Below are 27,265 nucleotides of genomic sequence, written 5' to 3'. Positions count from 1 at the left end.
GTTCTAGTCCACACAAGAAGGAGAAATGCCAAGACTCCCCCTTCCCTGCCCCTAGCCCCGCCCAAGGATAAATACTTAAGAACTATAGTGGAACTCTCAAATTTGCAACTTTCTCCCCTCTTCAGATTGGATCTGCCTATCATGAATATAGATTTATCTGGAGATGGGAGAAGGTAAATTTGGAAGACTTTGTGGTGGAATTTATAGAGGACGACCTTAATCTAAATACAAATTTCAGGAAACATGTTCTCTTTAAGTTTAGCTTATGACACCACAGCTCAATGAAATCCCTTCTAAATTGGGCCAACAAGACAGGCAGCTTCCCATAGTACTTCCAATAGTTTTATCTATTGAGGAACACAGCTGGGATGGAGAAGGTAGTGGAAAAGGGGAAAGAACGCTTGTCCCATCAATGACAGTATTAACACTACTCAGGGACTAGGCCCAGGAAGAGCAGGCACTAAAGAAATGTTTGAAAAGGGGCACCTGGGTAGCTCAGTCAGTTATGCATCTGCCTTTGGCTCAGGTCATGACTCAGGGTCCTAGGATCAAGCCCTACATGGGGCTCCCTGCTCAGGGGGGTGCCTGCTTCTCCCTCTCCCCCTTCCTCTCCACTTGTGCCTCTCTCTCTCAAATAAATACAATCTTTTAAAAAAAAGTTTGAAACACAGAAAATCTGTCGAATACTTATTGAAATATACCAATTGAAACAAAATCACATTCTTTAGATTTTGCCTGAATTTTCAAGTGCCATTATCTAGACAAATTCAGGAAGTATAGGTGAACTTGGTGGTCTCTGAGGTCAAGGCACTCTTGGCTTCTTGATTTCAATCATGATTCCTAACAGAGACAATGACCAGTATGTAGTATGTGAGCAGTACAGAGATATAAGCCCAGTTGGGAAGATGTGGTATCATACAATATATCCACCACAGTATTTCCAAGAAACAAGAACAGCTATCCTGTTTTTCTCCCTAAAACAGGGACTCTGTACAGCACCACACTTCTGCTCACTTTCTCCCTCCTTCTCAACTGTGCTCTGGGAGCCTATTCAAGACAACTTAATACTTGAAAGGAATAACAAGAAAAACAAGAAAATAAAGATATGGTATTAATCTGGCCCTGGTAAAAGGACTATTCTGATGCCTATCAGCCTTTAAAAATCTTTACAACAAAATCTGTCCTAAAATTCCCATGCCCGTGGGTATGAAATGATCCAACCCATACCCTATGAGATGGGCAACAGAGTGGTATTACACAAGAAGTGTTACTGCTTCCATTTTCTGCCCAGTGAAGAACCCAAAGGAATATAGTCTTTCCACAAAAGAGAGTATCATAAAAATACCCTCTCCCATCACAACAGGGGAGAGAACAAAAAGGCAGCAGGTAGAAAGAACTCAGAATTAAAGAGTATTATAGCATCATGCTAAAAGAGAAAAGAAACCATTTCCAGCTTGAGTAGAAAAGAGCGCAAAGATATTTTTTCTAAGGCAAAAACTCCTATAAAGACAAGAAAGCAAAGCAGTTTCCACACAAAGTAATATAAGTGGTCTGATATCTAAGAATGACTTCCTGGGGCATAACAGGAAATAGTAAGCCCAGTAAGAAATTCAGGAAAGAGAATCTAAAGGAAGTTAACAATAGGAGAGAAACTGTGGAAATTTCTAGTTAAATATGGTGGTTTTAACACATGTAATACATTCCTTCCCCAATCTGTATTAAATTGACAGTAAAGTTATAATTCACAAGGGCAAATAGAACAAGTAAAAAGAATATTACAGACAAGGTCCAAACAAAAATTTGGAGATGGAAGACAAATGGATGGGAGGCCACGGACAAGGAAGAGGACCAAAGGCGTAAACCAAGAAGAATGAACTCAGTTCATACTTCAGAATCCCAGAAACACTCAAGAATGGAAGTTGGGCTTCAATGAGGGCCAAAACACAAAGTGCTTAGTCAGAGTGTGTTTAAGGAATGGGCCTCTTCCCTGGAAACCTGACTATCTCAGTCAGGTATCTGTTGTACCACGATCCTGGCAGAGGTTTATTCTCCGGAGAGGTTGAACCAGACAGGCCAGCACTGGGACACCAAGAACAGGGGAAGTCAGGATAAAGAGTCATACTGAATGAAAAAGCACAAGAAAACCTGTGTAGAACTCGGAGACCCTGGGCCCCTTCTTGATCATCTCAGAAAAATAGCAGTTAGGCTTTCATATCTGAGAAAATCAATTGGTAAATTTGTTCTGGGGTGACAACTCAGCCAAGGAAAAAGATGAATCGATACTGACATCTGATAGTCCTCCTCTGAAATGACTAGGTCTTCAGTGACATTCCCCAGGCTGATGCTTCCAGTTGACAAGCACTGTTGGCACAAAGAACTTTCCATCAGCTTTTTTTTGCACACTGTTCAGAATATGAACTCAGTCAACAGTTCTTTCCAAAGGCATGATGTAGACTCAGCAAAATTAAAAATCTCAACAGGCAAGGCAGAGACCCAAAAAATAAACAGAAACAAAGAACTCAAAGGAGACTCCAGATAATCTAGGAAGTATAGTAAAAAGGAAAGAAAGAGAAAAGAAAAAGAAAGAAAGAAAGAAAGAAAGAAAGAAAGAAAGAAAGAAAGAAAGAAAGAAGAAAAGAAAAAGAAAAGAAAGAAAAGAAAAGAAAAAAGAAAAGAGAAAGAAAGAAAGAAAGAAAGAAAGAAAGAAAGAAAGAAAGAAAGAAAGAAAGAAAGAAGAAAGAAAAAGAAAGAAAAAAAGAAAAAGAAAAGAAAACTTCTTTAAAATTCCCCCAAGTTCAGGATGCCTGGTGGCTCAGCGGTTGAGCGTCTGCCTTTGGATCAGGACACGATCCCAGGATCCTGGATAGAGTCCCACGTTGGGCTTCTTGCAGGGAGCCTGCTTCTCCCTCTGCCTGTGTCTCTGTATCTCTCCCTCTGTGTCTCTCATAAATAAATAAATAAAATCTTTTTAAAAAAGTTCCTCTGAGCTACATTTAGTATATTCAAAAACATAGGAGGTAATATATTATTCTTTGAAAAAGAGCAGGTTGATTTTTAAAAGAACATTTGAAGAATGAGAGCTTTTGGAAATAAACGTTAGCATCAATTACAAACCTAATTGAAGTATTAAAAAAATTTTATATATCCATAAAGCAGAGAAAACCAAAGTAAACTAAACCAAAGTAAATTAACAAATAAATAAATAACAATATAGGGATCTAGAAAAGAACAAAGCAGTGGCTTCAAAAGGCTATGAAACATTCTATTTTATAAACCAGAATCCTACACCCAGTCAGATTATTAATCTAAATTACGAAGTATGAATAAAGGCATAGTCATATGTGCAATTACATAAACCAAGAACAAGAAAGACCTATAACCCAGAGCCTAAGTATTCAACATAAAAATGATGGAAAAGAAACTTCTCAGGAAGATAGAGAAGGGAATTCTCAGGATAGCAGGCTTGGAGATCAAGCAGTCTAGACTGGATTAGAAGGGTTGATAGCTTCAAGGACGATCTCAGGGGGAGGAAAAACTGATAGGTTAGCCAATTCTGATTTGTTTCAGAAGTTTTATAGTTTTACCAAATAATCTGGAACCTCAATTTGTAATTGAAATTATAATAATTCATTATATCAATTATGAACAAATGAAGAAGAAGCAATTATGACTAAGAAAATCTAAAAGTTATGCAAAGAAGGATAGAGTTGTTGAATCACTATGTTGTACACCTAAAACTCCTGTAACATTGTGTATCAACTATACTTTAAGAAAAAAATAAATTTCAAAAAGTTTTTCAAGGAAGGAAGTTTAATCATAGTATGCCATGTGGTCCTGCTACGAATAGTATTTAGAGCATCACAAGATTACAAACACCATATATTAAAAGCCAAGCGGTAGGGGAAATACAGTTGGGGATAGGAACACAATAGAGAAAATCCTCTCTTGATGTGTTCCTTTGTACTCTATAAATCAGTTGTTATATCTAGAGGCTTGCTCAGATTCAAGTTTAATTTTATTGCTGCTTTGTGTAAACTTCCATTAGGACATCATAATGTCTAGCTATCTCTCTTTTAGTGATGTGAGTAGGTACTCACAACCATTACCTACATGTATTACTTCATCAGGGATTACCAAATTGTGAATACTAAATACATTATTCTTTCTTGATGTATTAGTGGGATTATTCTATAAGAGAAATTCACTGCCCCCCCCCATCAAAACTAGGTTACCATGAGGTAAATTTCATATAGGAATCACAGAAAATAAATGCTTAGTCATTTGCTTTATTTACCAGTTTTCAATAGTAATTCTTGTTTTTATAAAGGTTTCTCTTGGGTTTTGCCTGTTAATTTACAACCTACTATTTGGCTAACTTCACTCATTGTTTAGAGTATTTCCATTCTTTTGGATTTTCCAGATATATCATCAAAAATCTGCAAATAAAGATAATTTCACCACCTTCTAACTTGCTTTCATTATCTATAAAGATGTTATTTTGCTCCTTTTTTTTGTTTGTCCCTTATGGTTTTGTATAGAATTCAATCAATAACTTTTCTATTGGTTTTTTTAAGTAAAATGAATTATTTAGCAGTTTAATACAGGGGTGTGGCCAAGATAGCTTTTCTAGCTTCCTAAAATAAAATTATTTCTTTTTTTTTTTAGATTTTTTTTTTTTTTTAAGATTGTATATATTTATTTGACAGAATGACAGAAGCAGGCAGATCAACAGGCCAAGGGAGAGGGAGAAAGCAGACTCCCCTCTGAGCAGGGAGCCTGATGTAGGGCTCCATCCCAGGACCCCAGGATCATGACCTGAGCAGAAAGCAGATGCTTAACCAACTGAGCCACCCAGGTGCCCCTAAAGTTCTTTCATCTGTTTCTCAAAGTTAAAAAGTAAAGACAATCTAGCACATGCTGAGATCTTCCTCATCTGTTTTCACTTCAACACTTCTTTCTGGACCATCCATTTCCTTTGCCCTTGTTGAATACAAACTACACAGAAGTCTACTTCAGCACTTTCTATTCAGTGCAGGGCTTTGTCCTAAAAAGTTACTTTAATTTGACATTCTAGAGAAGTTACAGAAAGGCCAACAGACTGCTCCAATATCAGTAAATCACTATGGTTGCCTCGCACTCATCTACTCACAGAAGCCTGCAAAGTCCCTCCTAGTTGCTGCCACTGCTTTAATAATGTCCCAACAAGTTGCCCGTATGTACCTAATGGCAATGGGAGGGTGGTTGGAAGGAGACTTTCTGAGCATAGTCTCAAAGAGTAGACCTTTCACCTTCCCTGAGCTTGCACCCTCACACTTTCTAATACCAAGCAGTTCTGCATACTGTTCATGGTTTGTCCGTCCCCTCACTCTTATTTTGAGGTTCACGGAGATACTTGTCAACTGTATTTGTTGTCAATATTATCCACTGGTTTTGGTTTTACTATACTAGTTGTTCTAATTACAAAAAGAGTTTCAAAACCTATACCACTGCCATCCTCCCAGACTGGTCTATTTGATCTCCAAGCTATGTTCAAACATCACTTTAATAAAAATAAAATTTAAAGAGCTAGAGAAATATAAAAAGCATCAGGCAACACCCAGCATTCTTTGATAAGAATTGAAATTAATTCCTTATTAAATACTAAAAATACAGAAACTCCATTGTCACTTATGGTATGATGTATACACTGACTTTTAAAACTACCTGACCCCCAATAGCTACAAGCACACCCAGCACCTACATCTTGGTTTCTAACTACCACTTTCCAATAAAAGGAACTGAGATTCTTTAGAGAAAGGGCTGGTTTTAGGTCAAGGGTTGGGAAAAATACAGTATTAAGCCAAAAGTGTCTCTTAGGGCCAGAACATAAGGAAGTGTTCAAAAAAACAGAGGGATGAAGACATCTCAAAAGGACACAGGAGCTAACCTAAAAGAGTTCTCAGTGGTTAAAGTAGGAAGAATCTGATCAACAAAAGAAGTTATGTACCAGCAGATTATAACTAGTATTGCAGATAAAATGCAGGACAGGACAACTAGTTAAATTTATATTTCAGATAAATGGCAAATAATTTTTAGTATAAGTATGCCTCATTGCAATATCTGAAAATGCCAATTTCTATATATCATTTATAGGTTGATATATAATTATATAGTAAAATATATATAATTCTCTTTCCATAACATAGGCTTAATCATTCTCAACAACTTGTTTCATTTCTTCTAAATGCTACTAAATCTAAAGGTTCTCCCAGGAGTCCAGTGATATATCTGTTACCTAGATGGACACTACTTTGCATGCATAGACAAGATTATGGGGTCAGTTTGGGGGGGAAAAAGAAAAAACAGATCATCGACGCTTCTCACAAATGCTGCATTGATAATATTTATTTTAGCTTCATTAAGACAAAATGTGACATGTGCAGTGTCATATAGTTTAATTGAATTGAAGTGTCAATATTCTTCTTGCAGTTGACATTTCTGGCTCTGCTTTGCCCTCATCAAACTTAATATTTAATATCTGTAAAATGGCATGTTTCTTAGCAAAATGATAGAATCAAAATTCTCTTAGCATTCTCCTCTTACCTTTTAAAACTTTTAGAATATCTACTCAAAAAGTTCTTAAGTGTACGTTAAATCTGAAAATTAACTTTAAAAGATCATAAGGGTTTTTACAAGGATAAATGCAGGCTGGTTTTGGATATGTAAGTTTCAGTAAAAATTTTACAGTCAAAAAGCAGCATTCACCTCAGAACTTTATATCTCCTTAGGTCAAAAGGCACTCACCTTAATCTATCATTAGTAAGAAAATTTCATTATGATGAACAGGATTTCTCTTTAAGAAGACCAATTTCAACATCTAGCTCTTAAATTCTAAAACATTTACACTGAAAACAAACTGGAATAAGACAAGTGAACAATTTGAACATTTACTCTGAAATGACAATCTTTGTGAATTTGCCAAACTCAAAACTACCTTTATTGCCCACAAAAACAGTAAAGTTCAACATCCTTTCTAGGGGTTTGAAATACCAAAGGATCTTTAATTATAAAATCTCTAAACAACTAGGGGGGAAAAAAGATTTTTCCAAAAATAAATTGAATCACTTCTCATTTGTTTGCTGGGTACTTATGAATAAAGAGTCTGTATATAGATTGTGCTCTCTCTTTCCTCCAAAACACTAAACCACCCTGAGAGAGAGTGCATAATAATGACCTGATAAAGTCACTTGCCCTCTTCCAGCACAGCAGGCCAGGACTGTAAAAGAGATACTTCCTCTGCTCCCCCACTGATAAAGAGGACTGACTGCACTTACCGAGCTGGGGCTGGAGTGCCGCCTGACTTTCGGAGACTCTTTGCCAGTGGAGGAGGACTTAAAGTTAATGCAAGCATTGTTCTCAGAATGCACCCTCTTTACTTGATTAGCTGGTTTCTCAAATGGGTCAAAAGTGCTCTGTGTCCTCTGAACCCTGACTTTTTTATCCTCAGGAATTGTGTCCAGGGGTTTGATCACTGAGTCCATTCCCTGGCAGTTCCGTGTAGACATCTTTGTGACACATATCTAGAGAAAAAAGAAAGAGCGAAAGAAATTCAGAACTTTCCACTGAAACTTTAGTATCATTAAACACATGACTTATTATTCTAGAAAGTTTGCTAATTTCCATTTCAGGAAATACCCAGAAAGTCCACATTCCAAAAACTATACCAGCTTAAATCCCAATCTGAAAAAATTCCTCATAATTATTCCACTTCTATTCATTTAGGGCAGGCACTAAAATGCTGTCTGTAAAACGGGAAGCTTAAGGTTTAGGCTATCAGTGCTCTAAGGGGGTTCTTGAAACCCATCACATGTTTTAACCATTTGCCTGCATGTGGGATTACTCTAAATCATTAGGAAGTTGGACGACTTCACTTAACAATAATAATTTTTAAAAAATCAGTTGAGCTAAATCAGATGGGCATTTTAACTGACGGGTCACCATGGAAGCAGCTAACATAGCTAGAGAAGAAGATCACTATGTTTTTCAAAAGTAAATCTGTCCCATCCTACTAAGTTCATCTCCAAACTGGAATACAAAACTTGAGCACATAAAAGAGCTAATGGAGGCACCTGGGTGGCTCAGTTGTTTGAGCATCTGCTTTCGCCTTAGGTCATGATCTCAGGGTCCTGGGATTGAGCCCTGCATCGCATTGGTCTCCCTGCTCAGTGGGGAGCTAGCCTCTCCCTCTCCCTCTGCCACTCCCCCTGACTGTGCTCTCTCTGTCAATTAAATAAAATCTTTTTATTTTTTTATTTTTATTTATTTATTCATGAGAGATACAGAAGGAGAGAGAGGCAGAGACACAGGCAGAGGGAGAAGCAGGCTCCATGCAGGATCCCAGGTCTCCAGGATCACGGGCTGAAGGTGGCACTAAACCGCTAAGCCACCTGGGCTGCCCTAAAATCTTTTTTGAAAAGTAAATAAAATAAATGTTAATGGTTACAGATGTTTAAACATTGAAAATAGTGTTTTTTCTAATACCAAAACTAACGGATGCAAAGAAATAATACTGTAAAAAAGAAACACCAAATAACACTCATTTCAAAATCCACAAGGTCCCTACCTGCTTCCCAACTTCCCTCATTCTCTTGCCATGCCTGCCCCACTCTGATTTTATTTTAGTCTCTGACTTTTGCCCCACTGTTCTCTATTCTATGTTCAAAACCTTTCATTCTTCCTATAATCTGGAGATTTTATAGTTTTGATTAAATAATTTTATGGCCTCTAGTTTGTCTACGAAGCTAGGTAAACTTTATTGTTCTCTCGAGAAAAAATAATTCTGAAATTGCTTTTAAAGTTTTTTTTTTTTCTTTATTGCTGTTAAGTTTCCATATCTTCATTTTTAAAAGCAGGGAAACAGAAGAATATCCCATATTGTTAAAATAAAGTATCTGTGTATTACATACAGGATGATTCCACATGAGGGATACATGTAGCTACTGTATGAATGGATATAGATACAGATATATACAGACACACAGATACAAACACAAACATAAATATTTGTATGTGTATGTATGAGCACAGTGGAAGCAATACAAGAAAACATACCAACCTGTTAACATAAGGTACTTCCAGACACGTGGAATTGGATTGGTCAAGAGTAAGATTACTAATTTTTACATACCCCGTATTGTTTGAATTATATAATAAACATGTCTGATAATGTAATTTTTTAAAACCACTGAACTAGGAGAGCACATATAATTGAATTATGCCCTTTCTTAAAATTTTTTAAACAAACCAAAAAAAAGTTTATTTATTTTTTCTTTTTAATTTTTATTTATTTATGATAGTCTCACAGAGAGAGAGAGAGAGAGGCAGAGACACAGGCAGAGGGAGAAGCAGGCTCCATGCACCGGGAGCCCGACGTGGGATTCGATCCGGGGTCTCCAGGATCGCGCCCTGGGCCAAAGGCAGGCGCCAAACCGCTGCGCCACCCAGGGATCCCGTTTATTTAAATCTTAAGCATCAGCTCTGTCCTAAGAGTAAAGCACAGGCTGAATTTTAATTAAGTCAAATGACAAGGATTATCATCAAACATTTTTAGCAAAACACAATACTATTGAACGTGCCTTGAAAAGACTTAAGGCCAATTCCTCTACCCATGATCAAAAACGAACAATTTATCACAGGTAGGTGAGATGCACTCAATATTTTTAAGAATTTATGTTTTCTTCTTAAGGATGTGAAAGCAAGAGGCAATAGATGTGTTGTGGATGTGAAACCACCCACATCACTGAAGTAAGTAGATTATAATAATGTATAAACACATGGGCCTGAGAAGTCAACAAACCTCAAGCATAAGAAATACAAAGAAAAAAACAAGAAAGCACATCAAAATCAAATTGCTTAAAACCAGGGATAAAGAGAATATCTTAAAAAGGAGCCAGAAGGGATTTAAAAGATAAGTATAACAGTAAATACTTAGAAACTAAATAATACAAAAGGAGAATTTAAAAAGTATCTTGAGGGATCCCTGGGTGGCTCAGCAGTTTAGCGCCTGCCTTCTGCCCAGGGCCTGATCCTGGAGACCCAGGATCAAGTCCCACATCAGGCTCCCCACAGGGAGCCTGCTTCTCCCTCTGCCTGTGTCTCTGCCTCTCTCTCTCTCTCTCTCTCTGTCTCTCATGAATAAATAAATAAAATCTTTTTTTAAAAAAAAGTATCTTGAACTAAATGAAATTTAAAAAATCAAAATGGCAGAATGTAGGAAAACTAGTACTTCAACTGTAGAAAATTAATAGTACTGAATGCAGATATAGAAAAAACAAAAGATCTCAAAGCACTGTGATTACACCTTAAAATACCAGAAAAAGAAGAGCAGGTGAAACTCAAAATAAGAATAAAAATAATAAATATCAGGGTGTAAATACATGAAATAGAAAATCAAAAGCTATAAAGAAAATCAATGAAACCAAAATCCGGTTTGTTTTCAGAGAAAAATTTCTTTTAAAGATTTATTTATTTATTCATGAGAGACACAGACTGAGAGAGAGAGGCAGAGACACAGGCAGAGGGAGAAGCAGGTTCCTCACTGGGAGCCCGATGCGGGACTCGATCCCAGATTCCGGGATCACGACCTGAGCTGAAGGCAGGCACCCAACCACTAAGCCACCCAGGCATCCCTCAGAGAAGATTTTATTTTAAATAAATAAATAAACCTCTAGCCAGACTGATAAGGACAAAAGGTAAAAAACAAATACTGCCAATATCAGAAATTGGAAAGGTGATATCACTACAGACTCTACAGATATTGTGAACAAGTTTATGCCAATAAATTCAGCAACTTAGAAGAAACAAATTCCTTGAAGGACAAAAACTACCAAAGTTCACTCCAGAAGAAACAGATAAGTCTATGTTTATTAAAGAAATCACATTTATAGCCAAAAACCTTGCCACAAAGAAAAAGCCAGGATAGGCAGCACTATTGGCAAAGTAAACCATACATTTCAGGAAGAAGGAACACCAATTCTACAGAAACTCCAAAAAAAATTAAAGAGGCAAGAATACCTCTCAACTTATTATATGTAACCAGCATCATTTCAACCCTAAAACCAGACAAAAATATTACAAGAAAATGACAGATTGATTTCTCTCATGAATCTAGAACTAAAAGTCACTGGCACACTTTTAATAAAGTTAATCCAGTAGTACATAAAAAGGATAATAAATCATGAAAAAGTAGAATTACTCCCAGTAAGGCAAGATAAGCTTAATATTTGAAAATGTGTAGGTTGCCATTATAGGGGCACCTCAGTTGCTCGGGTGGTTAAGCATCTGACTCTTGATTTAGGCTCAGGGTTGTGAGATCAAACCTCATGTTGGGCTCTGTCCTAGGCATGTAGCCTGCTTGAGATCCTCTCTCCCTCTTCCTCTGCCCCTCTACCTACCCCCCAAACACGAGTGTGCTCTCTCTCTAAAACACACACACACAAAATGTGTAGTTTACCATTTTAATAAACAATGGTTTATTAAATCATTTAGAGATTAACAATCTCTAAAATGGTTTCTAGTGATGGCTACTTCCAGGTATTAATACTCTTACTTAGTCCCCAGATCTTGAATGTGAGCTATACTTTCTGACTTGTCTTCAACAAATAGAATATGGCAGAAATCACAGGATTTCATTTCAGAGAAATAATTATAAAATAACTGTGGCTTCTGTATTGGTACTCTTCCTCTCTCCCTCTCTCTTAGATTACTTAGCCCTAAAGAAGGTCAGCTGCTATGTCATGAGGCAGCCTTGTCAAGAGACACATGTGCAGAAAGACTGAGGCCTGAAAACACCAATGTGATCTGTGCTTTCAAGGACAACCACAGCCCAGCATACTGCTTGACCAAAACTTCATGAGAGACCCTGAGCCAGAGGTACTCAGCTAAGGAGTACCTGAATTCTAGAACCACAAAAAATGTGAGATAAATAATGTTTGCTGTTTCAAGATATTAACATTTGGGGTAATCTATTATGTGACAATAAATAACTGATATACAGATATTTTTAATCATAGGATCATCTCAATAGACTCAGAAAAAACATCTGATAAAATCCGTACCCATTTATGATAAAAATTCAATTAAAAAATAAAAATGGCTATTTTTATGGCTGAAATTAATAAAACAAGAAATGAGTGTTGGTGAGATGTGGAGAAACACTTGTGCACTGTTGGTGGAAATGCAAACTGGTGAAGCCGCTATGGTAAACAGCATGGAAGTTCCTCAAAAAGTTAAAAGAGAAATACTTTATAATCCAGCAATCACACTGCTGTTGTAATCACCCAAAGATTACAAAAACACTAATTCAAAGGGATGCATGCACTCCTATGTTTATAGCAGCACTATTTACAATAGCCAAGATATGGAAGCAGCCCAAGTGTTCACTGATAGATAAATGGATACAGAAGATGTGGTATATACACATACATACAATAGAATATTATTCAGCCATAAAAAGAATGAAATCATGTCATTTGCAAATACATGGGTAGAGCTAGAGAGTAAAACACTCAGCAAAATCAAAGAAAGACAAATACTTTATGATTTCATGCATATGTGGAATTTAAGAAACAAACAAGCAATAAAAAAGAGAGAGAGAGAGAGAAAGGGAAATCAAACAAATAACAGACTATTAACTGTACAAAACAAACTGATTTTACCAGAGGGGAAGTGGGTGGGGGGTTGGGGGGTGAGATAGGTGATGGGGATTAAGGAGGGCACTTCTCCTGAGGAGCACAGGGTGATGTATAGAAGTGCTGAATTACTATATTGTACACTTGAAACTAATATAACATTTATTTTATTTTATTTTAACTAACTGAAATGAAAATAAAAACTTAAAAAAAACGTTTCCTCAAGCGGTTAAAAGGCATCTACAAAAAAAGTAGAGTGACATAAAAGTTAGTGGTGAGAAACTAAATACCTTTCTCCTATGAACAGGAACAAATCAAGGATGTCCACTCTAACCACTAATTTAGTATTCATTGTGTTATAAGTTCTAGATGATGCCACAAAGCAGGAGGAAGAAATAATAAGCATCCACATTGGAAAGGAAGAAGTAAAGCCAACTTTATTCACAGAAGATATCATCTAGGTAGAAAATCCAATAAAATCTACAGAAAAAAATCTCCCAAGAATTAATAAGTTTATCAAGGGTGCAAGATATAAGATCAATATACAAACAAAAGCATTTATATTTCTAGATACTATCAACAATCAGAAATTAAAATTTAAAAAACAATTTAGCAAAAAATAAAAAACAATTTACAACAGCTTTGAACAATACAAAATACTTAGCAATAATTCTGACCATATATGTGCAAGATCTATACAAAGGACTACAAAACATGGCTGAAAGAAGTAAAACCTAGAAAGAAAGAGAAAAGAAAGAAAGAAGAAAGAAAGAAAGAAAGAAAGAAAGAAAGAAAGAAAGAAAGAAAGAAAGAAAGAAAGAAAAGAAAGAAAAGAAAAGGAAAAGAAAAGAAAAGAAAAGGAAAAGAAAAGAAAAGAAAAGAAAAGAAAAGAAAAGAAAAGAAAAGAAAAGAAAAGAAAAGAAAAGAAAGAAAAGAAAGAAAAGAAAAGAAAAGAAGCCAATTCATGGGTCTTTCAATTTATTGTGACACTTTCAGAAAGAAGTTAATCTCTGTGTTTCAGCCATAAAATGTTACTAGTTTCTTAATTTAAAAGGAGATTTACATATGTACATATAAATCAAACAAGGTAATAAATGTATATAAAATGATAATATAAAAAGATGTAAATGTGGATTGAATTAATACATGGCTAATGGGAAACACTACAACTCTATCCTTGAAAATAGCACCAGGAAGCATAGTGCCACAGGAAAATCTTGTAGTTTTGCAAAGGAGACTGTGGAGCTAACTCTACATTCCACTTAACCCTCTATTCTATTTTTTATGCAAAGCCTTAGAACTATCTTAGTAAAACATATTTTATCAGATAAAATATTGGGATTTTTCTATATTTATAGGAAAATATATGTGAAAAATTTTTTTCTAGATATATGGGGGAAATTTCACTAGGCAGTATAAATTTGTAACACATGTATACTAACAGAGCCACAGCAAAAATGTTAGCAAAGGCTAAAGGACAAATGTCACTTCAACATGTCAGCAGAAGAAAGAAGGGCTGTAAGGGCACCACTGAAGCTGAAAAAATGAACTTCATTCTGAACAAGTTCATGAAGCCACATAAACTTCCATAAACCTTTCATTTGCTGTTCTTTGTGCTAACCAATTGGCTGGCAAAACTAAGACTCACAAGGTTATGTGTTAAGTTTAGGAGACAGAGATTCTCTAACTGGAGGTTTTGATAAATTCTCTGAATCTCTACAATTTAAGAGAAATTGCTATGGAATGTACTGCAAAGTAGGGCCTTATGTCTCTCTTCATGCTTTATGTGAAGTGTCCTACATTTATATGTTGTCAGGTAGCGTCTCATTTCATAGATCTGACTATGGCACATTTATGGATAATTGCAGAAACCAGTGTGAGCTGTGCACAGTGGAAAACCAGGTTCTCTACAGTATTCTAGCATTAAGACAGAAGAGTGGCAGCCTTTTCCTAATTTTCAAGGGAAAAAGTATTTCAACAAAATTTCTTAAACTTAAAACAGTTCCCTACAAACATTCTTAAGCATTTCACATTTATCATTTTTGTCCTCTACTAACAAACAACAAAACATAGGTAGAAAACTATCACTAACATAAACTTCTTGGAAATAGTATAGTTATATGGAAATATGCATGTCTACAGTTGTGATTTTATTTGCTATGTTCACAACATATTTCTTGCTGGTCAGTTCCTAACTCTTATGATAATTTTCAAATGTATCAGTACCCACAGTGGTTTGCAGGGGACCATGCTTCCCAGGTACTCTAGAAACAGACCACACTAGACCCAGAATCTTATGCAGCTCCATGCAGTGGACTAAGACCACTGTCCACATTATTGCACCCTTCTCCTGCAGTGCCTTGCTCAGCACCTGGCCCACAATAAAGCTCAGTAAGGTTCTGCCAAATTAATATATCAGATGTAAGAAAGTTCATTCAAATAAGTAGTCTTCTTGCTGTTGCTAACAGGCCCAAAGCACTGAAAAATTTACCGTCCAAAAGTTATTGTCAAAAAGACAGCAGTCTCAACACAAGAATAATAAACATACATATTGATGCATAAAAGATTTTTTTTAACCAGCAGCTCATTGTGATAGAATTCTAAAGTGACACGGAATGTCCCTCACCTTTGGAAGACAGATAGCTGAGTCAGATAGCTCATGACTATACCCCCAAAGCAATGTCTCTTGCTTTCGAATAATCCCCTCCCCTTTGACTGTGAAAGTGATGAGATATCACTCCCATAATTACATTCTATCATGTGGCAAATGGGAGATGATCCTGAGTGGGCCTGACCTAATCAGGTGAGCTCTTTAAAAGCAGAGAGTTTTCTTCAGCTAGTCTCAGGAAGAAAAAGAGAGATGTGATCTGGGTAGCCTGGCAGAAGCAAACATTTCATGCTGTGAACTGAAACAGGGCTCCACGGTACAGCACTGCGAGGCAGCCTCTTAGAGCTGAGAGTGCTCATCGGCCAAGCTGGCAGGAACATGGGGACGATGGTCCTGTTACAACCATGAGAAAATTATTTCTGCCAACAACTAGTGAGATAATTAAGAGGATCCTGAGTCTCAGGTAAGAACCACAACCACACCTAACATCTTGATTTCGAGTGAGCCCAAGGGTAGAGAAACCAGCTGTGCCGTGCCCGGACTTCACAGAAACTGAGCTAATAAGCTGGTAAGTTTGTGGTAATAGGCTACACAGCAGTAGAAAACTAATACATTCACTTTACTGAAATTGCTTGAAGTACTTTGACATTTGCGTAGAATGTTCTTAGGAACTTGTTGCAGACACCACTTTCTGAATTTGATATACTGTATCAGATCCAGGAAAAAGTAAGTGACAAGTCTTGTGACCATTATCAATTTAAATGGCCAAATATTGCTAGTTTTCTGCACAGTGTAACTCCATCAGCCCACAAACACAGCTCTACATAATTAAGGTTACACACAATTAATGCTGGTCTCCAATTTTCCTGAGGTTTACATGAATAATACCATTATCAGCACCCACTCTGTACATGTATCTTCATCCAGGAAAGTAATCTATACTTGAATTTTCCATGCAGGACACAATGACTGTTCTGGAAAAGTTTCAAGTTTCCAATATTTGGGACAAACGGCTTAAACACGATCTCGCCAGCTCTGCTAACCACGAGCAGAACAGAAAGAAGAATCTAGGGCCTTTATGAAGATAAGAGGGAACCAGCCTTGTTGACCTCCTGAGCTTGTCAGACAACTCACCAGGCAGACTCCAAAAAAGAAGACAAAAGGGCTTGGGCCCAGAGAAAGATGCAGGCAAGTGGAAGTAAGAATAGTACTCATTCCCCACAGAAAGCTGCAATTTCTGGCAGCTCAAAGAATAAAATTATTGAAGAACCCAGGGCACATAAAGAGATGAGCAAGTACACTGGAGTCCTAGCAATGAAAGAGGGTTCTAGAAGTCAAATTATACACTGTGCTACTCCCCAACACCCAAGTCTTCATCTGATTCCTTCTATCAAACTCAGCAATCTACATAAACATCCTTCCCTCCCACAACAAAATGCTTATGGTCAGTGCAGTAGAAAGTCTTGAAGACACATAAAATCTGATATTTTAACAAAACTGAAGGACAGAAGCATGATACGTCAAACAGAAAAAAAATCAATGGGAATCCATAACCTCAAAAAGACAGATTCTTCCAAACACCAAACAGTAGCTCTTTGATGCATTACTTTCATGTGTACCCTAATGCCCAGATTTTGGTCTATGTTCCAATTCTCCACTATGAAAAAAGAGGAATCCTTGGAAGGTAATCTGATTCCAGTTCACAGGACAGGAAACACAAAACAGCTGTGAAATATCCAGCTGTTACCAGAAAACTAGGATCCCTTCACAAATGTCAGGGGCAATGCAAGAAGGGGACAAAGAAGTCTGCCTATAGGGATTCCTAACAGCCAAATTGTGATTATGTATTTGGGCATTACCAGGAAAATAAAACTATGGTTAAATGAAACAAGGGGAATTATTGAAAGACCATTATGACTTCAAAAAAGCAAAGCTAGTATAAAGGGCAAAAGGCAGTTATAAAATAAAAGAGGCATGAATGGAATAGGATATGGTTGGTTTTAATACATGGAACTGCATTAAGAAAGGAGGAAGGCAACTAGTGCTAGCAAAAGTAGGAACTGTACCAGCAGCACAAGCATAGGAAGAGCAGCAACAGGGAATGCTCTTAACAGGGCAGGTCAATCTAACACAATAACAGACTAAATAAAGAATATGCAATGTTGCCTAAGCAATGCTTTACAAAGAACATGTCCAGGAAGACACCAAATTGCAAGGAAAACTTATGTGAAAACAGGGAGCAGAGGCGTTTTTTGGAAATGAGTTAAATTTTAATAACTAAGAGAAATTTAACCCTTAAAAAGAAAACTCAACTGACTGCTAACCAGTGACGCAGATCTGAATCACTTTGGAAAAAGCAACGGAGACCCAACAGTCAACAGCTCAGATCCTGTAAGCCCAGCTATTCTGAAAAGGCATTGTTTTTGTTTGTGGATCTCTAAAGATTACACAACCCCAAGAAGATTTTAAAAATGTTACTGAAACCCCTGAAATAATTTAAATAAGTAGATTATAACCCTAGGAAGGTATAAAAAGACACATAAATAAAATTAATTAAACCCACAATGTTGGTCTTTTAAATAGGATGAGTGTAAGCATAGTAATATAATTTGCAATAATCATATTTGTACTTGTTTTCTTTAAGGTGTCTGAAATATGTTAAAATAATCAGTCATACTAAATTAGTATTCAAAATTAAGGAAATTTAATTAAGTCAGTAGTCAATGCTTAATTGGACTGAGACAAACTGGTTTTCAAAATTATACTTATTAGCTATATATTTTTTAAGAACATAGGCACCTATCCAAGTACAAAGGCCATAACTGTTGATGTTTCAGGCACAGAAGACCCTGGGATGCCATCAGCTTTCCTTACACATACTTTGTTAGTGCCCTCTGCCTAAGGCACACCTACCTCCTTCCTCCCATACCAAGTCACGTTCCTACCATATTGTTCAAGACTCTATTTTCATGTAGCTGTCTTATTTTTCCAGCACCATTTATTAAACAGACGGTCTTTTTCCTATGGTATATTCTTACCTCCAGTTGTCATAGACTAATAGACCATAGAAATGTGGGTTTATTTCTGGGCTCTTTATTCTGTTTCATTGATCTATATGTCTACTTTTATGCCAGTACCATACTGCCTTAATTACTATAGCTGTGCAGTATAGTTTGAAATCTCCAGCTTTGTTCTTCTTTCTCAAGATGGTTTTGGCTATTTGGGGCCCTTTATGGTCTTATACAAACTTTAGTATTATTTATTCCAGTACTGTGAAAAATGTCATTGGGATTTTGAAATTGTGCTGACTCTGTAAATTGCTTTGAGTAGTACATATTTTTAATAATATGAATTCTTCCAATCCATGAGCACAGTATATCTATTTATTTGATGAAAGAAATTGAAGATTTCTTTCATCAATGTCTTGTTTTTAGAATATAGGTCTTTCACCTCCTTTGTTAAACTTATTCCTAGCTATTTTATTCTTTTTTGATGCAAATGTAAATGGGACTCTGGTCTTAAATTCTTTCTTTTTTTTTTTAAAGAAAATTTTATTTATTTATTCATTAGAGACACAGAGAGGGAGAGAGGCAGAGACATAGGCAGAGGGAGAAGCAGTCCATGCAGGAAGCTTGACGTGGTGCTCAATCCCCGGTCTCCAGGATCGCGCCCTGGGCTGAAGGCAGCACTAAACCGCTGAGCCACCCAGGCTGCCCCTTAAATTCTCTTTCTTATAGGTATCAGTGTACAGAGAAACCACACATTTCTGTTAATATTAATTTTGTATCCTTAAAGTTTAATAAATTCATCAGTTCTAACAGATTTTTAGTAGAGGATTTAGGATTTTTTTTATATGTAGTATCATGTTATCTGCAAATAGTGACAATTTTACTTCTATCTTTCTAATCTGGATGTGTTTTATTTCTTTTTCTTGCCTAGCTGCTATAGTCAGGACTTCCAATACTGTGCTAAATAAAAGTGGCAAGAGTGAGCATCCTTATCTTGTTTCTGATCTTAAAGGAAAAGCTTTCAGCTTTTACCACTGAGTGTAATGTAACTGTGGGTCTGTCATGTATGGGTTTTATTATGTTGAGGTACATTCCCTCTATGCCCACTTTGTTGAGAGTTTTTATCCTAAATGGGTGTTGAATTTTGTCAAATGCTTTTTCTGCAGCTGCTGTGATGATCATATGATTTTTTTCCTTGGTTTTGTTAATGCAACAAATCTGTTTCCATAGGCAAGAACAAAAGTGGAAACAAATGGGACTGTGTCAAACTAAAAAGCTATTACACAGTGAAGGAAACCATCAACAAACAAAAAGACAACTTACTAAATAGGAGAAGATATTTGTAAGTGATATATCTTATAAGGGGTTAAGATCCAAAATAGATCTTTATAGAACTTCTATAACTAAATATCAAAAAAACAATCTGAATGAAAAATGAGTAGAGGACCTGTATAAACACTTTTCCAAAGAAGACTACACATGGCCTACAGATAGATGAAAAGGGAAATGCAAATCAAAATCACAATAAGATATCACCTTGCCCTGTCAGAATGGCTATTATAAAAAAAAAAAAAGCCAAGAAATAACAAGTGTTGGGGAGGATGTGTAGAAAAGGGAACTCTCATGCACTGTTAATGGGAATGTAAATTTGTGAAGCCACTATGGAAAACAGTTTTGAGGTTCCTCAAACAATTGAAAATGGAAAGATCATATCATCCAGCAATTCCACTTCTAGGTATTTATCCAAAGAAAACAAAAACATTAATCAGAAAAGACATCTGGACACCATGTATGTCAAAGCATTATTTACCCAAGAGAGGAAGCAACCTAAATGTCCATCAACAGATAAGTGAATAAAAAAGGTTTTATACATATAGTATATATAAATATCACAGGATATTACTTAGCCATATTAAAAAAAAAAAACATAATCTTGCCATTTGCAACAACATGAGTGGACCAGGAAGATACTATGCTAAGTGAAAATTCAGACAGAAAAAGACAATCACAGTAGGTTTTCACTTATATGTGGGATCTAAAAAACAAGCAAATGAAACAGAAACAGATTCATAGATACAAAAACAAACTGGTGGTTGTCAGAAGGGAAGGGGGTGAGAAATGGGTGAAATAGGTAAAGGTAAGTAAGAGGTACAATCTTTCAGTTATAAAATAAATAAGACTTGGGGATATACAGCATAAAGAATACAGTCAATAATACTGTAGCCACTTTGTATGGTGACAGATGGTAACTAGACTATTGTGATGACCATTCCGTAGTACAGATAAGTATCAAATCACTATATTATACACCTGAATTTAATACAATATTATATGTCAATTATTCTTCAATTTAAAAGACGACTCTTCTCAAAAACTATTTTTGCTCAGAAGCCTTTGTAATTAAATCCCACTCACCACTTAGTTTGCCCCAATATTTTGTGTACCCTGAATTATAATTATTCTTTTTGTGATATTTTAAACCTCAACAATTTGATTGTCTCCTCCAATTGGCAAAGACTGTTTTCTATTTATTTTATAGCCCCCCAAGAACACCTTCTTCAAATCTCTACTTGAAGGGTCTAGCAAAGGTTTTTGACTAATTTAGGGAAATACGGGCTTTAACATAGATTAAGAGTGGTTTTCTCAAATGACAGAATCAAAAGAAAACACATTTGGTACCTATTCCCAAAGCCAATCACAGGAAATAGCTGTGCTATCAGTGCTGTCTGAAAATAACAGACAAGCCAATTAACGAGAATAAGGCTAGGTCTTCTCTATGCCTGAATTTTTGTGCTTTGTTCCTGCTGTTTGGAAACTAAAGTGACAAAATTTACATAAGCAGGGATGTCTCGTGGTACCTGAAGGCAGATAAAAAGAAGAAATCATCACAAATACCAAAATAAACTTCTGTTATTCTTTTTCCCAGTAAATTCAATAGAACCTAGAATTCAAACAAGGTTAGAGATGCACCCACATATTTGGGTGTTCATCTAAATCAATTATTTTGAGTCACTCATCATTAACAGGGGTCTGTACATTACTTGGCAGACTCAAAACTCAGTAAAAATTGTTAGAAATTTAAATAGTATTAGAGGCTCCAAAAGTCACAGTTTGACCTATGATTTTAGCTTGGAGCTATGTAAATTCCAGACAAATGTCTACCAAATTCACAGCAATGGATTTGAAAGAGCACAACTTAATTCAGTTAAGGCTGGCATCCATTTCAAGTGAATTCATTCAGGCTGAAAATTGTCCCTTTGAATCAACCATTTTCTGGTGATGAGCATTTTACTGAATTCATGGTGTGATCTTCTCCACTTCTTCACCCCACACTCTTCATGAAGACAGACACTAGGAAAAAAGTGGCTTAAAGAACTCTATACTAACCCATAGCAAATATGCATGCTGCCAGGCAGTAAGCTAAATCATGGTCTTCTGATGTTCATGAAAGAAATATCCATGACAGGCCCAATACAAAACTGGCAAATATAAATAGGCAAAAATCTTGATACTACAACAACTCTTAACTCTTGTTTTTTTCCCCTCCCCTACCACGCTCTGAGAGTCTGATGGGTTTCTCCTACTCAGTGTCTCCTCTCAAAATATGCTCCCAATAAAAAAGCCCATCATCAGTCATCTACAAGTTTTTGAACACTTAAAATTGGAATGTAACCTCTCCCAGAATTATTTGAACTTTAAGCATTATAGAATAAAAAGCTTCATTTCTTTTAAAAAGAATTTCAGCTAGGGGTGCATAGGTGGGCAAGGTATTCTGGTGGGGGTGGGGGTAGGGGGTGGAGTAGGAGGAATTTCTAATGCCAATGGCATTATAAACCATGACAGCTGCTTTCATCTCTAACCTAAACGTACAAGATCTACAAATATGCTTCCTCTCTTTGTAGTCTTTTTCTCATGTGTGCGCATGGGTGTGTGTGTGTGTGTGTAAAGGTGGCAATGTGAATGGTTACACAGAACACAGATATTGGATGTGTTATCTCTTTGTACATAAAGGGATATACACATGGGTGTTATTTTTACTTATAGCTAGGTTTTATCAGAACCAAGATCTTGCCTAAAATCACCTTCAGAATATTAGCTAACTTCCAGGCAAGCCTCCTGCCCATGTAAGTCACATAAGTGACTGAGGACAATCACTTAAACTCTCTGAATCTCAGTCTTATCATCTGTATAATGATACAGCTGGAGTAAATAGCTCCTAAGACCTTTTACAGCTTGACTGTTCTATTATGAACTCCAGGCAGCCATTTGCAGCTGGTAAATGATTTTAAATAGATCAACTACATAAGGCCAGACACATAAATTTATTTCTTGTGCTTCCTTTTACATACCATTTCCCTTAGGATTTTAGGTTTAGAAAGAAGGTAGACACGTTCACACCACAAATACCTGCTGATCTCTCCGGTCTCTGTGGGTCTTCCTTAACTCCAAAATCCTAGCATTGTTTCTCAATGATGGTATCCCAGGCCTTTTGGCTGACAAATTATTTGTGAGCAGCATGATGCTACAGTCACATCATAGGATGTTTGGCAACCCTGGTTCTGTCTACTAAATGCCAGGTGCATCCTTATGTCACTGCCACTGTCACATGTCAAAAATGCCCTCGCAAAAGAACTAGGATATTTGTACATTGTACTTCATGATTTGTCACTTAAATGTATGCTGCCTTATATGCTTTCCTATAAGCCACTGTGGAATTTGTTTTCACGTGTTTGGTTTATTCCGTTGGGATGGGAGGACGTCTTTGTTTTGCTCTATTTCTCATAAGTTCACTATATTTCTATGACCAAACTGTAAACATGTTGAGCACAGAAATTATCTTCTGATTCTTTAATGTTCCCCAAAGCCCAAAAGATGGCATGAAATGGGCATTCTATTAATATTTACTCAAAGATGGACTGTTTTCCTTATATGATCCTTCCCCCTTAACTAAACATATTTTATTTAAAAAAATTAGTCCTACCTACATAACAATAAGGCACCTTCTGACGCCAGATCTTTTCCAGTCAATGAAAAGGCTTTCACCAGCTGTTCCTGCTCACCAGAATTCAACATCTAGTACTGTGATTTAATTTGAAAATGCTTATTTTTCTACTGACTGGTTTCTTTGGAATCTGACCTAATTTCATTTAAATCCTGAATCCACTGGCTAACAGACACAGTTGAATGGAGAATTCTTGAGGACACTACATTCCTCTATGCCACTTCAGTGACTACAGTTTTATTACAATCCTTACTGGGCTTCAATGCTTACTACTAAGAGGCTTGATGATTATCTTGCTAGTTTTATTATGAAATAGTAAATATTAAATTTAGGTGATCTTTGCTTAAACTTTAACATATGTTGCTTAAATAATTTTATTTAGCCCCTTTCCCTTCTCTTATAATTATACTCGAGGGGCACCTGGGTGGCTCAGTCAGTTGAGTGGTTGACTCTTGGTTTCCGCTCAGGTCATGATCTCAGGGTCGTGGGATCAAGCCCCACACTGAGTCCTGCATCAGCATGAAATGGGAGTTCTGTTCACTCTCTCTCTCTCTCTCTCTGCCCTACCCCCTGCTTGCACACACATGTGCTCTCTCTAAATATATAAACAAAATCTTTTTAAAAATTATACTCAATTTTAGGTATATATGATACAGTTACTTACAAGTTCGCATAGACAGATGCTTATATTTACTGACCTCTATGTTCTCTATTTCACCCAAATAATAATGATAAACATTTAACACAAAATTTAATGAATACATATGGTAAGGGTAAAAATGCCCTTTCTGTTGGTTGCTATGGCCTACATTGGTTTTTTGTTGTTGTTGTTAATGTAGCTATCTTTGGGAATCAGGATTTCATCTGGAATATTCTCTAACACCTTTCTGTTGTGGACCAACAGCACTGGCAACACTTGAGATCTCAGCACCCCCCCCCAAGTCTTACTGAGTCAGAACCTGCATTTAAACACTATCTTTAAGGGACTGGAGGACATGTTACAAGTTTGAGGAGCAGTGCTCTAAACCATATATAATAGATTCTGCTGGTATGGCCAAATAAGGGATTTAGATTGTGTGAGAAGTCAAGAGTTTAAGAGGCAAAATTTATTTCAAACTCTGGGTACCATATGAATGATGATCATTTCAATATTCCTTGGGTAACATTTTTACGCAAAATTCCCACAAAGGGTCATGGCAATTTCAGATAATTCTTTAACAAAACTTTGAAATATTCTGAAATAATTCTGAAATAAAATAGTCCATTAAGGTATACCCAAAATATTTATGCATTTTTTAGAAGCAATACGATCAGAATAAGTGAAAAGTAGAACAAGAAGAATACACATGTGTTACAACAGCATATGTAACATTATTTCCTGTGTAGAAATTTGTGGATTTATGCATTTCTAATACAGAAGCATTGTTTTGCCACTGGCTACCATATCGATGAAAAAAATTACCACAAGGGATCCCTGGGTGGCGCAGCAGTTTAGCGCCTGCCTTTGGCTCAGGGCGCGATCCTGGAGACCCGGGATCGAATCCCATGTCGGGCTCCCGTTGCATGGAGCCTGCTTCTCCCTCTGCCTGTGTCTCTGCCTCTCTCTCTCTCTCTCTCTCTCTCTCTCTCTCTCTGTGTGACAATCGTAAATAAATAAATAAATAAAATTAAAAAAAAAATTACCACAAAATTAGTCCAAGGAGATGTGAACCCAGAATCTTGCTTTGCCCTTTATTCACCAGAGTTTATTTGGTGACTTTGAAAGAAAAAAGAAAAAAGAAAGAAAGAAGTCACTTTAGGATCTAGAAACAGTATTTTTAAAGGAACTTACACTTGTAAAGTGCACCATGTATCCTAAAACAGGTCCTCCCTTGGAAGGAAAATAAAAAGGCCTTTGCCTACATGGCATAATTGAATATGTCCCACCCCACTGGACAAGGGACAGGAAACCTTCTTCACGAATAGAAGGACATGGCAATTCTGTGGAAGTCTGGGTGGCTTTCTGTCACTGTTTCCACCAAAAACATACTATATATCCCAAAAAAGGTCAAAAGGAGAAAGAAGAAGAAAGGTGAATTTTCTCTCACTTGATGTCCATAATTATACACTGATTAAAATTCCATCATGGATAAGAGTCAAGAGTGTAGCATTCATATCATATGGCCAAATGAATATATAGTGTTGGGAGTTGAAAGATTAGAATTGACATCTATATTACCTACCTCTCCCATTTATAGTCAGAGGGCTCAGAAAGGGGCTATGTAAAACAAGAATCCCCACATGCAATAAGGGAGTGGCTTGGTTGAGATTCCACAAAGCAAAAGCCTATTCCAACCTACAAAATTCTAACAGCTGCAGTGAGGAACTGGAATACCCATTCTTTTTTTTTTTTTTTTTTTTTTTTTTTTATTTATGATAGTCACAGAGAGAGAGAGAGAGAGGCAGAGACACAGGCAGAGGGAGAAGCAGGCTCCATGCACCGGGAGCCCGACGTGGGATTCGATCCCGGGTCTCCAGGATCGCGCCCTGGGCCAAAGGCAGGCGCTAAACCGCTGCGCCACCGAGGGATCCCTGGAATACCCATTCTTGACAAAACAGAAGACTCAAGCTACACGAGTGGCTCACAACGCATGGCTAACTAGTTTCTTCATCAAGACACTATTCCCTTAAAGCCCTTATTATAGAAAAGAAAGTCTGTTTCTGCAAATAACCTTTTCCCCCTCTCTCACAGAATTTACAGGTTTAAATATAGCTTTTCTTTTTATTCTGTTTTGTCTTAAGTCCTACCTAACCTGAGAAAGGAAAACCAGAGTGTTTTCAAAGGACGCCACACCATGCAGAGGTGTGAAATAAACTAGCAAGAAGGACTAATATCACCTATAGCGATTTTAAAATGTCTACCATTCCAGAAGTACTAATGATACATGGATAAGGCTGAGCTCAGATACAGTTGTATGAAACCATGAACATGGTCCAGGATGCTTTCTACCTATATGCTTACTGTTTGAGGGTTTTTTGGGTTTTGGTTTTTGGTTTTGTTAACATCACAAGGACCAGAGAAACTGTCATTTGTCTCAAAGGCTGTGCAAACGATAGTCTCGGTGCCTTCTGAATTGTTTTGCTTCTCCTCTGAATTTCATTGCACCACCCATAGCTTCTTTGTACTAAACTGGGCCAGTTCTTCCTTCATGTTTATACCTTTCAAATATCTGTAGCGCGCTGTTCTGTCCCTCATGTAAGATCAAGCATCCAGGAGGCATAATAACATTTAAAATGGAAACTGAAAAAAAGACACTACTGGAGGTACTGGCTGATCCATTAGGGCCTGAATTTCCTTCCCCTGGTAACCATATGAACAGCATTTAAAAATAAAGATTATAAATATTTTTAAATTCCTTCCCTGAAAGAGAAATAAAATTGTACACTATCTTTTTACTCTGAAACAGATGGCTACATAAATAAGTACAACTTATATCTCCTCACCTACAATAACCATCTTTTTAATAAAATTTAGAATGTATTATTAATGCTTGAATAATAATTTGGTGACTAATGTCAAGAATGATGTTATAAAGTTTAAAAGTTTAATGTCTTTATTCTAATAAAATAAATGGAAATACAAACCTGACCAAAGAATTCAGAAAAATATAGGGCATCACTCAATATAGGATTGACTTTTGAAGCTCTTAAAATTTTCAGAGAATCCTATATGGGTCACTAACCACACAGAGCTTATGAAGAGAAACACAGGGAACAATGAATCTCTGGGGGGAAAACGGAACTATTTTTCAATGCAGCTTTATTAACAACTGGTCCATCTCTTGTAAAGAGCTAAAATTTCAGCAATAATAAATTTGACGGCAATCCATTAATAATAGAGTTCTCACTGATTTCATGAGGACTGGTTCTGTCAAACCTTTTCTATGACTGAGTAAAGTCAATAGTGAATCTGAACGGAGAGAGTCAAGGTGAATAGAGC

At 36.6% G+C, this 27,265-nt stretch overlaps 1 protein-coding gene across 11 annotated transcripts in view; it reads right to left on the bottom strand.

Moving 5' to 3' along the window:
• CDK14 (cyclin dependent kinase 14) overlaps window positions 1–27,265 on the bottom strand; it is a 722,239-nt gene that overhangs the window by 425,728 nt on the left and 269,246 nt on the right. For all 11 annotated transcript variants that reach the window (XR_005369364.1, XM_038556760.1, XM_038556759.1 and 8 more), the window contains one exon: window positions 7,314–7,559. Coding sequence is in view for 10 of the 11 variants with exons in the window: in XM_038556762.1 (XP_038412690.1) it covers window positions 7,314–7,559 (246 nt within the window). In the remaining variant the exon portion in view is untranslated. The remainder of the gene's footprint in view (window positions 1–7,313; window positions 7,560–27,265) is intronic.

Source organism: Canis lupus, chromosome 14 (genome assembly GCF_011100685.1).
Source record: "Canis lupus familiaris isolate Mischka breed German Shepherd chromosome 14, alternate assembly UU_Cfam_GSD_1.0, whole genome shotgun sequence".
Taxonomy (NCBI): Eukaryota; Metazoa; Chordata; class Mammalia; order Carnivora; family Canidae; genus Canis; species Canis lupus.
Note: the sequence above shows the minus strand (reverse complement) of the source record. Positions and strands in the feature narration are given on the sequence as shown.